Source organism: Epinephelus lanceolatus, chromosome 6 (assembly GCF_041903045.1).
Source record: "Epinephelus lanceolatus isolate andai-2023 chromosome 6, ASM4190304v1, whole genome shotgun sequence".
In the NCBI taxonomy this organism is placed as follows: Eukaryota; Metazoa; Chordata; class Actinopteri; order Perciformes; family Serranidae; genus Epinephelus; species Epinephelus lanceolatus.
This window is the reverse complement of record NC_135739.1, coordinates 29488390-29505308: the sequence shown is the minus strand read 5'-3', so window position 1 is coordinate 29505308 and position 16919 is coordinate 29488390. Positions and strand designations below refer to the sequence as shown.

Sequence of the window (16919 nt, the reverse complement as noted above, 5' to 3'; positions counted from 1 at the left end):
AAAAACATTCACAAGCAACACACACACATTCATGTAAAGTGTTCATGAACACACTCACATACTCACACACTGCCTCTTACTGGCGTTGATGTGTACATGCACACGCATACTGTACACACACACACACACACACACACACACACACATTCATGTATAGTGCTCATGAACATACTCACACACTGTCTCTTACTGGCGTTGACGTGTACATGCACACACACACACACACACAGCTGTTTAAAATCTAACGTGATGAGAGAAAAAGGGGGGTTTGCTGTTATCTGTGATTGAGCTGCTTTAATAGACCATACTGTGTGTGTGCGTCTAGAACACCACGTCGGTTGTGTTTGAACATGGTTAATGAGCTTGATGACAAAATGGTCTGGACTACAACGTTAGAGCTGAAGACAGATGGTGAAAAATAGTGAAAGTCGTCACGTACATGAGTAAAGGACGAGACAAAGCAGAGAGGCGAGGAGGGGGGCGGGAGTAGGAAACATAGTGGCAGAAAAATGCTAACGCCAGATATAAACAAGATAAAGACACGTTCGGGATATTTCTCTGAGCCTCTTACCTGGGAGACAAACTCTGGTGATTGGAGGCTGAGTGGTCGCTGCAGGAGACCTTCTGAAAGAAGAACGACAGAAAAAAGAATGACATTAGATGTTGCATAATAATAAAAAAAATACACTGTATATTTTCATCTTTAAATAGTTCAACCAAATAATAAATAACATATACATGCAATAAGATAAAAGCTTAAAAGGTCAGACATTTGGTTAAAGGGACAACATTTTTGTGAATGCCATGATTCACTTTCTTGCAGACAGTTAGAAAAGAAAACTGATGCCGCTTTCATATATGCGCAATAAATACAGTATGAAGCTAGAAGTAGAAATATAAAATGAAATATAATAAGGGAGTGACAATATGCATACTCTTTTTGAACCTTTTGGTATGAGGCTTTTGGTTTGGTACGCATTACAAGCCAAACGATTCATTGAGCTATCTTATTACAAAGCCACTATGCTCATCAAGGAGGCCCACAACAGGCAACATGCCATCCTCTGATAACCTACAGGTCTTGTGTTCGAAACTACTTCGGTTTTGGTGTGAGTTCTGAGGGCGATGGTGAGAGATAGTGGTGGATAAAACCACACCAAGCCAAAGAACAAGCCAACGCACAGCTACAGGTTCTCCTTAGCAGCTAACCCAGTGGCACAGTAACATACACAACCCCTGACCCGAAGCACGAGCTGCCGTGCAGCAACAGACTCTCCTTAGCAGCTAAGTCAGCAGCACAGCACAGCACACACACACACACACACACACACACACACACTCTGAACTAAAGTACAAGAGCTACTCAGTGGCTATAGTCTATCGTTCAGCAGCTAACATTAGCACAAAGCACACAGACCCACAGCAGTGAGCAGTAACTGCCGGCGGACCAGGTAGCCGATTCGGCCAGAAAGCCTGAAATGTACATTAGTGATGCTGTTTAGCTTGTGTCTATATGACTGATAGTATGCGCTGTAATGTCAGTAGTAAGTGGGGGGGGTGGTTATGTTCAGGAGGGCTCCAGTGCGTTGTCAAGCAGGCATTTAGGCCAACCCAAAAAATCCTGGACACAGAAATGATCAGAAATAGTTTAAGGGTCCAACTCCACAGTTCAGTACAACAAAATTCTGAGTCTTTTCATGTTTTCAACAAGTATTTTCTAACATTTGAATTGAACTGTTGTGTTTTAGTTTTAGTTTACTTTAGTTGCCATGATGCACTGCTATGTTTTTACAGTAGCCCAGAACGGACAAACCAAACACTGGCTCTAGATAGGACCATTTGTGTTTTCACGTTGGCCACAAACAGTTAGAAGCCACTCCACGACGAGAGCATCGGAAAAACACTTATTATTAACATGAAACTGCTTTATTCAGTGTTTTTACTGCTTTAGATAATGAGGTCTGTTTGTTTTAGAGAGGAAGAGACATTTGTGGATAATTTGGCTCCCATAAAAACCTCAAGAACGTCTGGATCTTAAGTTATCAGAGAAAATAGGTGAGCACAGATTAGCGGGTACTAGGCTTATGGCCCGTCTCCATGCTGAAAAGCATCTGAGAAAAACACTGATATGTAATATGAAACTGGTTTATTCAGTGTTTTTACTGGTTTAAATCAACTCATCTGTTTGTTTTAGACAGGAGGAGACCTCTGCTGATAATTTGGCTCCCAGTAAAAACTCCTGAACAATGAACACTGAAAAAGTTTTAACTGGGAGAAGTTTCAGCTGGTTGCAATCTGCAATCCTCACCACTAGATGTCACTAAATCCCCAATAAATCGTACACACTGTTCCTTTAATAAGGGGTTCCCCGTGTTCCAGTCATATATCCTCATCAGTAAGACTATAGTAGGCAGTCAAACAGTTCATCCTCACTCTATATGTATCCAGACGCTGAGCTCAGCATCCTCACTTCTGAGAGTGACAGCTGGAGAGCGGACAGCTGACAGTGTACTGATACATTTCCTTTCAGCAGAGACTCAGTGACTACGTTTACATGCACAAAATACTGAAAAAAAAACAATATTCATTCTAAGCTGTGTATGTGGCTAATGAAAATGAATATTCCCATTTACATGCAGTCTTGAATATCGCAATTAATGTGCCCTAACATGTTGTTTATCACATCAAAATATGGACAAGTGGAATGGCTGAAGCTGCTTGTCATTTTGGGTTTTTTTGCATTAAAATTCGATTTTCCAAAGTTTCCCACCAGCAGCGGACTTGTTGGACCGTACAAACACAGCCTCCATCTTTCACTCCTCCAACTACCTCCTTGAAAAGGTTGGCGTCACAAAATGTGCGCAGCGAAAAACCTGTTGGTATCCAAATTTTATAATTAGAATTAAAGTAGGTGTGTTTCTCCTTACAACCAGAAATGTGGGACTTACTTTTAGGCGTGCATCTCTACCACACAGCCTTGTTAACTGTTGGCAAGTTGGTTTGTTTACAATATATCCATAACAATGCACAGGGCTAACTGTAAACAGACAAAAGGCTGTGTGACGCAAACTGCGGTTAAAACCCCAAATGAAATGCATATTCCAAATGCGCTGTAGACATGTTCAAATAATGCTATAAAGACCCAGATAATACCAGCATATGTCCTCATGATGAATGATGAAAATGCTACATTCATACACTGTTTATATGCCCAGTATCAAAATAAGAATATCGTCATATTCAGAATACTAGTGGAATATTAGTGTGAATTTAAACATAGTCATAGATCGGCTGCCTGTGCATTAACATGCTGGTCCATGCCTGTACACGTGCGTGCGTTTTAGTCTCTGCTCTCGTCTGTGTGTGGGAGTCAGAGCCGAATGTAGGTCAGTCAGGCTGTAGGTATTCAATACAGCAAACTGAGGGTTAATAAATCCTGTGGATAGGGAGAGCGCTCTTAGCATCTTTAGAAACTGATACACACACACACACACGAGCCTGAAGAATAAAGGGAAAGGTGCCCTACATAGATGTTTCCAGAGTATCAGCATCTGCAGTCAGCATCACGCGTCACCTCCATGGTGATGCGTGATGCTGACTGCAGATGCAGATTTAAAGAATTGCTTAAAGGTTTTGTCGATTAATTGAACAGAAAATTCATCAGCAGCTCTTTTGATAATCCAACAATCATTAAGGTAATTTGTCAAGCAAAAATACCAAACACTCCACTGTTTCAGCTTCTCGCTTTGCTGATTTCTATGCGTCACATTATTTTAAACTGCATATCTTTGGGTTTAAATAGCTGACACATGAAACAAGCAATTTGAAGATGACACATTAGCTTTAGGAAATTGTAATGGGCATTTTTTCATTACTTTATTACTTGATGACTGAACTAAACTATGAATGATTAATAGATTAATTGAGAAAATAGTATACAACATGTCTTGAATCACACATGGGCTTTTTACTCCTGGAATTAAATTCTGGTTTAGTTTTCTTTTCAGATACACTATATAAAGATCCAAACCATAGTATCAGGTTTTCTGTGTGTTTCTGTCGTGACAGGCTTTTGTCATCTATTTCCAAATTGTACTTCATTATTTGTGAGACACAAATATGATTCGCTGGCCACTGAAGCGGCGCAGAATAAATGCAGTGGGGACAACAAATACTTTAAACGCATACCAATGAGGCATTCCATCTGTGCGAGTATCTGTGGGAGTGTTTTTGTGTCTGTGCCTCGCCACAACAGATCAATCTCTGAAAGAGCATTTTAATTGACTGATGCACTGAAGGAAACTATTTTCATGTTTCTCAAGAGACAAAAGAGGAGGGATGGATCTAAAATTAGAAACCCACTTTAAGTGCTAAATGGCTTAAGACAATGGGCTTTAATTAAAAATCAAATGATTAAAAAAAATGAAAGTCTGTGGCAATAAAAGGTTTCTCAATATCTTTATTTAAACTATAATTTACCAATGTGCAAATGGGCCCTTTTTTTTACATTCTTAAAACACCTCAATCCATATTTCTAATTTATCATTCATTTAATGTTATATTAAATAATGTTCAGTTTGTTATTGAGTCTCCACTCTAACATGTTTTAGACCCCACAGATAGAAATCTGCATTGTGTGTCTCTGTGTATGTGCTGATGGCATGTGCTGAGTTTGTTTCAGCCACTAAACTTTAAGTGGTGGCAACAGCTTGGTGTCTGTGTACAGCTCAATACGTCCACCTTGTGGTGAAATAATGAAACTGCACTCTGAGTGTGCATGTCAACTACATGAGTGATCAGCCTTTGACTTCTTTTGTGATTTAAAAATCCGTGAGGAGGATAAATTTTATGTATTTTCACTCCCACAAGATTAATTGCAAAACATTTATTTTACTTCAGTCATTTTTTTTTTTATTTTGCCCTCAAAAGAATATGGAAAACGAATCCCGAGAGAGTCTAAGTGGACTGCAACTTGATTTGTAGCTCTCTTTTATGGTCCCAATGATGGCTTATAATAAAATACAGAGATCATATTTTACCCTCAAGTGGCTCCTTAAGAGTCTGCCACAAGTATTTCTCTGAAGTTGTCAGAGTCACAGCAGGTCAGTCAAGTAACCCAAAAAAAAGCCACATAAAAACATGTTTGATTGATGGCAGCAATTCATTAGTGCTTACTTGCTGGAGGCACACTGGACATTGGTCAGTACGGTGAAGTTATTCCTCACACTTCGAAGGCTTGCCAGAACCTAGAAAGGAAGACAAAGAGATCATCGTTAAGATCCTTTGTACCACGTGTATTTAAAACCCTCTTAACAGTGTGGTTATTTTGTGTCTGCTTGGTTGAAACACAGAATTAATAAATCTGGAATCATATAGAAGTAATCAGAAAATGATCCATTCATACAAGACATGTTTGTTTGAACTTAGACACTGATATTGTTTTTACATTTTGCTTTATCAGTGTTGACAACTGCTGGCAAATTAGTGCTGATATCAAACTCTTTTAGGGATAGACAGTGGGATATTTACCTGAGCAAAAGGCGTTACGATCAGGTCATCACCGTGTCTGCGAACACACACACACACACACACAAAGAGAGAAGGGGTGAGAAACTTCCTCAAATACGATGCACACCGCATGTCAGGTTCTTGCTGTTACATAAAGCTCATATGCTTAAGTGCTTTCTGCCTGCATGGTCATGGTGGTTAAAAGCAAGATGTTAAGCAAGGACAGTAAGCAGTGACGACTGTGACCCTGCCAGCCTAATTACTATAATTAACTGAAAGAGTCCAAAGAGGGAAAGGAGAGAATGGAGGACGGTCATGGGTCAAAGACAGGAGTGGTCTGTTCCGACTGGATGTAACCTTGTAAGGAACTTAGCTCTAACGGTGGCCTATTTTTGTAAGCTGAGACAGGGCAAAATGTTGAATAACTCCTTTGCGGGTTTCAAATCATTATCATGTTACAGTATGCAACATCTGGAGTCATGTAGTGGACATTATATATCACTATATATCTTCCACTGGGGGGCAGAGCAGCAGCAGAGCCTCAACAGAAGCCTGCTGTACATCCAGTGATGTAGTTTAATGGTGGAGCAGCATCAGAACTGTGGCTGCAGTCGATAAAAATCTGTTCATTCTGGCAAAAGTCCTGCTTTATATCTAAGCTTTATTCAACTTGAATTGATTTTAAGTAGGGCTGCTGATAATTCAATACTATTGTTTGTAAACTTATACCTTTAACTTTATTGTCACCTGGGGGAAAATTATTCTTAGAGTGAGAGGAAACACAGAACCCACAGACTTGAACATAAAACATATAACATACATTCATTACATATTACAAATACTTCAAACATATGCTAAAAACACTTTCAACAATAAACTTAAGTAATTATATGATAATATGTTTTTGAGTTACACAATTGTTTTGAATTCATGACTCCAGGCATATTAATGTAAGAAAATATTCTTGTTAATATTTGGGTAGCAGCACAACCCGTATCACTCCGTCCTAATACTTCTCAATCAATCAATTAATTTAATTTACTTAAGACTCAGTTCACAGTCTGGGAAAAAAGAATTGGAGTTAAAATACTGTTGTAGAAAATAAGTTTCAGCATATAATTTTCAATATTGCGGACCAATATCTCTTCCATCCATTGAGTCATCTGTGAAGTAATGTCTACAATATTAGCGCATCTCCACTTTAGTAGAATTCAAGAAATACAAATGTTCTATCGTCTTTTTAATTAGACTGATTATTATGTCAGTGTGCTTTGACACAGTATCACATAGGACTCAGTATAATGTTACCGAGGTGAGGAGACGAGTGACTGTTTCTGGTTCACTGTATGAACCAGAAACACACTCAAAACTTCTGACAGAAACATGAATAAATAAATGAGTGAGAAAGTCAATCAGTGAATCTATTTCTAAACATATGTGTCTAAAAAAAAGAGCTTTTTTTCTCTAGCACCTCATTTATATTTATATTTATATTTATATTTTACTGCAAATTCTTCATAAATTTAAATTTCCTCTTCACTGTTTCAGTGTATCAGGTGTCTGGGTCGTTCCTGTGATACAGCAACATTTCAGCCTCATAACTTTAGGAGACAAAATATTGATTTTTCATGTTTTCTGAGTTGTAGGTGACATGTTTAACTATCAGAAAAAACACACTGACCATTCTCAGGCACTCAAATAATAAACCTTATGGGTGGATTAGATTATTTTTGGTTTGTAGACCTAACAGAGGGGAAAACTTTGAGTTACAAGTGTCTTTAAGTTCAGTATTCATTTCCAGACAGTGGTCGCAGTGGAGATACAGTTTTGGAAAGAGAGAGTTTAACATGACCAATAAAGCAATTAAAGAATATTTTAAGTATTTCAGATTCTTGTGGTTTAAAGTTCTTATAAAAGTTGATTACTTTGCAGCGGGACATCGTAAAATCAAGCGCACATACCAAGAAAAGCTCAGTAAAGTAAAAAAAAAAAAAAGTAATGTGCATTATTCTGTGTTTATGTGACAAAGAATCTGTAATTGAAGTCATGTGATTTAAAGAAAATATAAGGAATTAATTCATGGGGACAGAAATGTTGCTGCATAACAGGAATGACCTTTACAGAGAACAGCTTTACAGAGGGTGGTGAAAACTGCACAGCGCTTCACCAGGATGGAGCCTCCATCCTTTCAGGACCTCTAGACCCAGCTGTATAGGAAGACCAACAGGGACCCCGACCACACCGGCCACAAACTGTTCTGCCTGCTGCCGTCTAACAGACTTTCCCACACCACCAGACTCAGAGACAGCTTCCTCCTACATCCAAATTTTAATATTATAATGTCACTTTACTTTTTATATACTTTTACTCTGTGTTTTACAACTATTAACACCTCTGTACGTTTTAATATATATGTTTATATTATATATTCCTGTTTATTCAGTGCAATTACTGTCTAATTCATACAACTTTATTTAATATTTATTATATTGTATCCCTTATTTTAACTTATAAATGATATAAATAATGATAAAAAAGTTCAAACTTGACCCATCTATTAAGGGAATGAAAACTACAAAACTACTAAACTACAATTATGAAAAGCACAATAACATCTATATACTGCATATACATTATGTGAATGTGCATCTTCCTAGCGATGTGTAATTGTAACCCTGCTTGCCACCTCCAACTCTGGCGTGTCCATGCTTATGCTTTGTGTGCATGCTGTGTGTATATGCGTGTGTTTTATATTTACAGTTCAGAGGCGATGGAGGAGTTTCGTGACATGGACTTGGGTGACAGATCATAGTCGCTGTCCGAGCGGTACAGGAAGGACTCTCTGCGCTGATTGTGACCAGGGAAGTTAGTGTGAAGGACCAGACCAGAGCCGGGGGAGGCCTGAGGGTCCAGAGGGCTGCAGCTGGCAGAGGGGCCATTCTCCACATCGAAACTGAAAACAGATACACAGGGAGTTACGTTTAATTGCAGATTTTTTTTTTTTTTTTTTCAGTTAGGTTAAGCGTAGAGCAATAAAGCAGAAAGACATTTTAAAAAATCGGGATAGGAAAAGTCTGGGGCTGGATTAAAGATCCAAGACAACGTAGTGTAGGTTTTCTGGCAGCATTAGAAACACAACTGATAAGGTAGGTACCCTGATAAGGTCATAAGTAAGTCAACGAAACTTTGAGATTGCCATGAAACACTCCTTTATGACCTTCAACAAATCATATAAACAAGATAAAGTCTGTCTCTTGTGTTTCGTTTTCATTAGTGAACGCTCTTTAAATCACTGAGCATGATGTGATTCAAAGAGAAATCCTCTCACGTGTGCACAATCAACATCCCCTTAAGAGATGAGCTGCAGTCACTCACTCTTACACATAATTATGTACAGTGGACGATCACGCACATGAATGGACTTGACATGACTGGGCAAGAAAGGGCAGAGTGACATGCTGCAGTGCACAGTGTTCATTCACTGGTGGAAATTAGTGAGGCTCTGACATTCATGAGGAGGACAATGTGGAACGTGGAGGAATGGGGGAAGGAGACATCATCAGAGAAGAGAAGAGGGAACATCACTAGACAGACTTTTTTTTATGTCTGTGGTGCATCTTTGCAGAGATCAAACAAACTGTGCATGTCAGATATGTTGTGTGTATGACATTTTCTGCTGGAGTTGGACTTTTTGCAAGGCACTCTCTTTTATCTCTTTGTTCTGCCTCGATGACCATGACTTCCCCTTCTGTATAGTAAACACAAACCAGCAGAGAGGGTGCTGGTTACACTACAAACTTAAAAGTCCCCCTCTACCCCAAAAATGTGTTTTGCTCATTTTAATGTTTGACCTTCACAGTGCAGAACGATGAACACGCAGAGTTTAGTCGAAAGCTGTTTTCACATCCATCTGCTGCAGAGGGAATGTGTCTTAAATCCGAGTTTGAAACATGATTTTGTGACATCACAACTAGCTTGAAAGCCTCATAAGGGCTTGTGTGCAACTTACACAAGTGTGATGTGAAAATCTAAAAATTTAAGCACATGAATATTGCAACTTTTTTTTTAACAATATTTGCATATTTGTAAATTCCAGATTTTTTATATATTCCAAGCATAGTATTTTTTATGAAACATGTCTGGAGGGGATCTTTACTGCTCCTACCCAGCTCCTCTTCTGTTTATTATAGTGAAATATAGGAATAAAATATATATGTGGAAATGCATCAGTTCACATATGCACAAAGACCTATCCGGACAATGTGTAGATGTGAAAGCTCTAATGAACAGGCTGCTGCTGCTGCACATGGGTGGTGTGCTTTTGTTCATCATAAGTAATAACTCTTAACATTATGCTTTCTTTAAAACCATTTGTAGGACACATGGGACTGGATGGGTGGAATGTGTTATGGGGTTTTTTTAACCCCAGGGAAAGTGGGAAACTGAGTCTTTTTTTTTTACACAAATGATGGGAAGCTGAAACAAAAGTAAATTACATGTTTGACATCAGAGGTAAAAGCTCTATGTGTAAAATGAGACAGTCAGTTTAAAATAATTTCCACAAGGGAGAAAAGACAGGAACACAAAAGAAAGTGTCTCAAAATGCATAAAAATTAATACAAAAGAATACAAGTTACAGTAGTTTGAAGGTGCTTTTTAAAAACAAGCACAGATTTGGCTCTTATCAGATGACGTGGGAGGCTGATACAAAGTCGAGGAGCAGCCACAGTAAAAACAGGGTCACCTTTAGATTTCAGACCTGACCTTGACACAGCCAGAACACTCTTCTCTGAAACCTAGAGGCTCCTCACAGTGGAGAAGCATTAACAACTACTGACCCCTAAGAACAACTGCTGACCTTGAGACCTTGTGTGTAGAAAATGAAATGATCAGATTGATCAGGGAGTGATGAAAAGAGGCTAAAACTGGAGTCACTGTGTGATCCGGGTCATGTGTTTGTTAAAAGCATATGCGAGTGAGACAGCTTGGTTTTGCTGCCTGAGGAAGAGGAACAGCTAATGTCCTTTTTTTCTGTGAGTTATGACGTCGTACTTAGTGCAAAGTTTGTTATTCAGAGTTCCCTGTTTAACTTTCTATATAAGTTTCTAAATGCGTCATAATGATGCACTAAATGCTATAAAACAAAGATTGAGAGGTAAATTAAAAGCGTGCATGTCTTATACATGCATACACGTGCGTGCCTGCGCTACCCACCATGCATTGAATGCCTGGCTGCTCTGCCCTCGGGTCAATCCACTGGCTTTGTGTGCTGTGATCACGTGCGAAGACGACTAATTCTGGAGCCAGTGCGGGCGAGTCTACTCATCCACCACAACACACACACACATCTCACAACTGTCCCCATTTTTCTCTCTTGTGTTCTAAAAGCTGGAGAGCTTCACATCAACTTTGCAGATGAAGATGATATACTGTGCAGTCACCCAGCAGAGTCAACCACACTTAGTCCAGCATGTCAAACTAAGAAGTACACCAATTCTTCATTTGCTGACTTTCCTGAATCCCCATGTTAGGTGACCTTTATACAGGTATTAGCATAATATGCACACAGGGCACTTAAGGTTGTCCTGTTAAAGAACAATAGATTGACGTAGTATTACCTCTCTCATTCTTACACTTGGACATCTCATTGTGTGTTATTACTTACATAACACACATCATCAGCCTCTTTGTTCTTTCTGTTTGGCTTCTCAGCATAAAACGCCATCATAACTGTATCTTGGCTGCAACCGTCTCACATGACATACATGACTGTAAAGACATTCTCATGAGGATGTGACTCAGCTCATTGTCAGATCACAGCGGATGTGTTTGTCTGGCAGTAGTACAACACATGACATTAGTAACATGGTGCATATGACAAGCGTCCAGCCTGCTCTGACAGGTCAGGTAGCCGAAAACAAACCATGTGAAGCAGGGTAAAGTAGTAATGCACTTCAGTACAGTTTGGGTACTTGAACTTTACTTGGGTATTTCTTGTTTCTGCTACTTCTACTATGATTCATCTCAGAGGGAAATATTGAGAATAAGATCTGACATACAAAATATGAGGCCTTATTGTAGGTTAAGCTTTCCAACAGTATATAAAGTATTCACAGTTGACTCCCACATGAATGCATCTATAGCCATATTCATGACTAGTATTACCTGGGAACCTCATGTGATTTAGAAATTACCCTCCAACATCTGTGTTTCATGCGACCCATTCACACAGGATAAGCGAAGTCTGTATTTTACTTGAATTTACCTACTCTCTCCCCAAGGTATGAAGCGCACAGTCATTTGTAACCCCACTCTACACATCACAGCGCTACTGTATAGTGTTAAGCTCGATTTTTATTTTAAATGGGAGTTTAACAATCAGAGGTGAGTATGCAGCACACTGTCACATGTTAAACGTCTCATCGCATCTCATTATCTTTTGAGATTTTGCTCTTCTGATTGTTTTAATCTTGCTTTTTCTGCAAACAGGTCTCCATGCTACGTAGCGAGATGATCCTCCTGCACCCAAAATGCTGTCAAAACTTTCATTTTTTTTTTCTTTATTTATTTGAAAGGGACAGTACACATTAATGAACATCAGTATGTGAGTACACGTGTAAATGTGTCGGAGTTAGCAAACCTGCTAATTTACATCCGTAGTCCCTTGGCAGGTAATAGACAGACAGACACATAGGAGGTAGACGAGAAAAAAAGAAGGAGTAATAATAATAACAGTACACAAGGAGTTCACATTAAAATACCCATTCATACATAGACATAAAGTGCAGTGTGGATTCTATAAAGTGCCGGTTGTAAAGTGCCAGTTGTTAAAGTGCAAGTGCATGATAGTTAAATAGATCCACATGTGGTGGCCCACTCCTGCCGCTTAGAGTGGACCAAGACATCGGATACTTAACAGCAGATGAAAAGTCCCATTCACAATTTAGGTACACAAAGATAATACATCACAGTGCAGTATAGTGCAGTGCATGCATACATACGTATATGTAGGCATGCACTGCACAACAACAATAACAACGACAAAGACAGTGCAAAGCATGGCGGACAGTCACAGAGCACGGCACATACGTATATGTATCGGGCTCTGCGAGAGGTCCGCCTAGCCATGATTACAGTGTTGGTTTGTTTTGAGCCAGTTTTTGAGGTGGGCCTTAAAGGTGCTATAGGTAGGGCATTCTCTTATTGTACATGGTATGTTGTTCCAGATGTTACTGCCCTTAACCGACATAACAGATTGTCCAAAAGTCGTGTGTCTGTAAGGTACTTCGCAATCATTGATTATGTAGCCTCCATAATTCTCGACTGGGAAACGAGGCACAGAGAACACTTAAAACCTAGATACGACCCCATCACCAAGATGTTGATCACACAGGACCAATATTGTCACACAAACTCTGTGTTTGGCAAAATACAGTAGGTCTTCTGTGGCAGAATTTTTACTTGACAAGTTACTGGCATGGCCAATTTGCATGGCATTAAGATCACAGACAACGTTGGTCCCCAAGTAATACTTCTGTACAAACAGGGCTTTTAAAAATAATTCATTAATATAATGTGTGATTTACATAAATCACACAGGCAGTATCTCTGTATAATGTATACTTTTACTTTTGACACTCTGTACATTTTGCTGATTCTACTCCTCTACTTTTACTAAGTAAGGTTCTGAATGTAGTACTTTCATTTGACTTTACTAGACTACAATATGGTAAATATTGAAGCATCTCAAATTTAAATGCTTTTCATTACTCCTACAGTAGTAACAGCTCCAGTTGACAGTCAGACTGCAAAGCAGCTGTCTCTAAACTGCCCTGAACTGCACTTTAAACTCCAACCTTTTAAATTTAAACACAGACGTCTTGGTGACTAATGCCAATGTCTGCGTCTAGTTTGGTCCCCAGGTGGCACTGACTGCACCCAACTAACTATCAAAGTCCCATCAGACCATGGAAAACAGAGCAAAGTATGTGTAACTATTTGATTTTGCAAGTTTGTTCTTGAACTTTGAAAAAAAGAGCATATGTGAAAATACTCTAAAGTTAAAGGTCCACTCACTAGCTTTTCTGAGCCACATCTCTTTCTACAGAGTCAAGACTGTGAGATGCGGTTGAAAGCTAAAAAATACTAACATTTATCATGTGGCGGTGTTTTTATCCCGGTCTACTTAACAAGACAAAGAAGGGATATCCAAGAATTTAACCTTCGAAATACAAGACAAAGAGAGACCTCGGGATCAAAGACTCTCTTCGATGAAACAGGGATGTCCTGGTGGTTTTGTGAATTAGTGCATTTGTCCGGGAAACTATCCCTACTCGTACCACTATCCCATGCTGTCTCTTTCAAGTACATGTACAGAACAACTTGGACGTCAGGCACTTGGATCTCGCATATGTTCTCTATACCTAAACATATACAAATGTCAGGTTACTCAGTCAACCAGAAGCATGCCGTCTGTTCAGAGACAGGGTGAGAACAGGGACTGCTGAGGGATCAAGAGGCCAAATGCCTTATTGCAATTATGAGCTTCCTAGGTAGAGGGGAAATAATCAGTCAACCTAGCATGAAAAGCACCAAAGCGTCACTGGATTTCATGACGCACAGTTGTGTTTATGTTTTTACAAGATGGCATGTCGTCTGTGTAACCTCCAAAGAAATACTGGGGATACTGATTCCCCAGGGATGGACATTTTTCAACTAATCGTAATAATTATGGTCCTGTATATGGAGAGTCAGTGATGTTTTCAGTGTTATGTTTCACTAAAGCAATCAGGAAGCGCTCCCTCTGACCCTAAAATGATTTGCTAGGATGACACGACATTCCTTTCCCATGATCCAGCGGCATCTGTCTGGCTGATGAGCAGACTGACTGAGTGACGGACTCGCCCAAAGGATGACAGGCTTAATGACAGATATGTAGGAAAGTTCTCTAAACTGTTTATTTGTTCATTTCATTAGATCTGCAGTGGTAACACTAGTTCAATGCTCCACAACATTTCAGCTCATGAAAACATTGACAATAACAGAAAGGAAGATGAATGTACTCATAAAGTAGTCTACCTATATCTGCATTTGATTCTCTTATGCTGTTTGTTAACCTGCCCTTTTCTACAGAAACCCTGACACAACTCTATGTAACGTTCGTCACCAGATCTGAATCATATTTCAGGTACTGTTAGAAAATATCCATCTGACCTGAAACTATACTGGATTGTAGTCAGTAAACATGTCAATAAATCTACTGGGAAGCCAAACCATTAAGTGCTTCAAAGTTTATACAGCACGTAGAATTTTGAATTTGATTCTGCATTTCACTGCGAGCGGACTAAAAAGTTAAAGAAAAAGGGTTTTAAGAGAAACATCTTGTAGTTAAAGTTAACTAACAAGCTAAAAAAAAGGCACAAAATCACCACATAAATCGGTAAACAAAGCCATATTTATGTGAAATATAACACGGATTCCCAGAGACCTGAACCGTAGTTTAGACCTGTTGTCGTTAGAAGTGGGGAAAAAGTTGATACAGCATAGTGTTGAAATATTTTGCTTGGCAATATTGCATCAATTCATGGATGCAGAGTAATTATTTTTATTATATAAATCATTAATATTGCAGATACAAATCAAACTTTTGGTACCTATCTAATAAAATCAGTTGCTTTTTCAGTGTATTAGATTCATTTTGCTGCAATAAAAATGATTAAAGTGAGATGAACAGACTGAAAACATATCAGACCAAACAGATGTTGACATGGTTTTTGTTTGGGGACATTATTTGTAGTTTGAAAAAGAATATCAATCACAATATATATCATTGCAATACTCAGTATATCGCAAAAAACTGTATTAAAATCTCAATAATATTGTATTGTGACAATATTATACCATGGAGCTTCTGGTGATACCCACCCCTAGTTGTAGCTGAATTTACAATCGACAAAGAGGACACTAGGGGACACATTTTCTGACATGGACTAACATCTGACCTGCATAAACATCTTTTCTTATGAAGAGCCCTTTTTAAAATTTGGTGGAATTCAGGATGAGACAGCAGCCATGGGTAACAAAAGGCAGAGACTAAACTGACCAAAAAGTTCAAGAAAAAGGTTTTAAAAACTATCTTGTACTTGAAGTTATGTCACAAGCTAAAACTGGTACATAATCACTACATAAATCAGTAAACAAATCCATATTAATGTGAAATATATCACTGATTACAAGAGACATGAACTGTACTTTAGACCTGTTGTGGTTAAATCTACATCTGACGAAACAGACATTGGGGGCCAAATTCTCTGACACAGACTAACATCTGTCATGCATAAACTTTTTAATATGAAGAGTCTTCATTTAAAATTTGGTGGAAACTGGGATGAGGCAGCAGCTACTGTAAAGCAGCCAAGAGTAACAGAAAGCAGAGACTGCACTGAAAACATCCAGTGACAGAAAGTTAAGATAGCGAAGGTGAGTGGAAAGGTTTGCGACAAATAATACATGGGTTTTCTTCTGGGAAATGACTCCACTTCCCAGCTCTGAGACAATGGTGCTGTTTCAGGTCACCGGCCAGTACTGTCAGTCTCATTTACCGGTAGAGTGGGATAACTCACTATCCTGCGTGTTGAGTCATGTGACTGTAGGTGTGTGGGGAATCATCATTATTTTACACCCTGTAAAGTACAGAATTGCTAAGATGGATTGTGGAGCAGGGGTTATCATCGCATTTGAAACATGGCGACATTAGGGCAGCAACTAACAGTTTTTTCCAATGTCAATTATCTGACTATTTTCTCGACTAATTTCTCAACCTGTTTAATTTCCCAATCCAAGACGTCTTTAAATACAATGTTTTGCCTGACGAACAGCCCCACAATCATAATCTATTTAGTTTATGGTCATGTAAGGGCTGGGCAATGTATGAATATTATATTGATATCGTGATATGAGTGTAAATATCGTCTTAGATTTGGATATTGTAATATAAGTGTTGTCTTTTCCTGGTTTTAAAGGCTGCATTACAGTAAAGTGATGTAATTTTCTCAACTTCCCAGACTACTCTAGCTGTTCTTTTATTTACCTTTACTCACTCATGGGGCAAAAGTACATTTAGCAGCTGTTTTTGGTCCAATTTAAGTCTCAACTTAATCAGTTAGGTAGTAGTCATGTGTAAAGTCCTTGAGGTCAAACATCATCATTTGATACATTGTTTTTATAAAAACATCAATGATAGCCACTTTAAAGACACTACAGAAGAAAACTGTGGAGTATTACTTGTAAGTAATTTTACCTCAGCAATCTTCACAATGTGTAAGATCATTCTTGTAAGTTTAGTCTGCAGGTCAAAATAAATCTATAGATGTGTATGTTGAGAAGTCTACAGTGCACACACTGAGATATGT

At 38.7% G+C, this 16919-nt stretch overlaps 1 protein-coding gene across 3 annotated transcripts in view; it reads right to left on the bottom strand.

The window, feature by feature from the left end:
• pde4ba (phosphodiesterase 4B, cAMP-specific a) overlaps positions 1 to 16919 on the bottom strand; it is a 197923-nt gene that overhangs the window by 64393 nt on the left and 116611 nt on the right. For all 3 annotated transcript variants that reach the window (XM_033621565.2, XM_033621566.2, XM_033621567.2), the window contains 4 exons: positions 8267 to 8461; positions 5530 to 5566; positions 5176 to 5246; positions 572 to 624 (listed from right to left, as the gene is read on the bottom strand). In XM_033621565.2, the coding sequence (XP_033477456.2) occupies positions 572 to 624; positions 5176 to 5246; positions 5530 to 5566; positions 8267 to 8461 (356 nt within the window). The remainder of the gene's footprint in view (positions 1 to 571; positions 625 to 5175; positions 5247 to 5529; positions 5567 to 8266; positions 8462 to 16919) is intronic.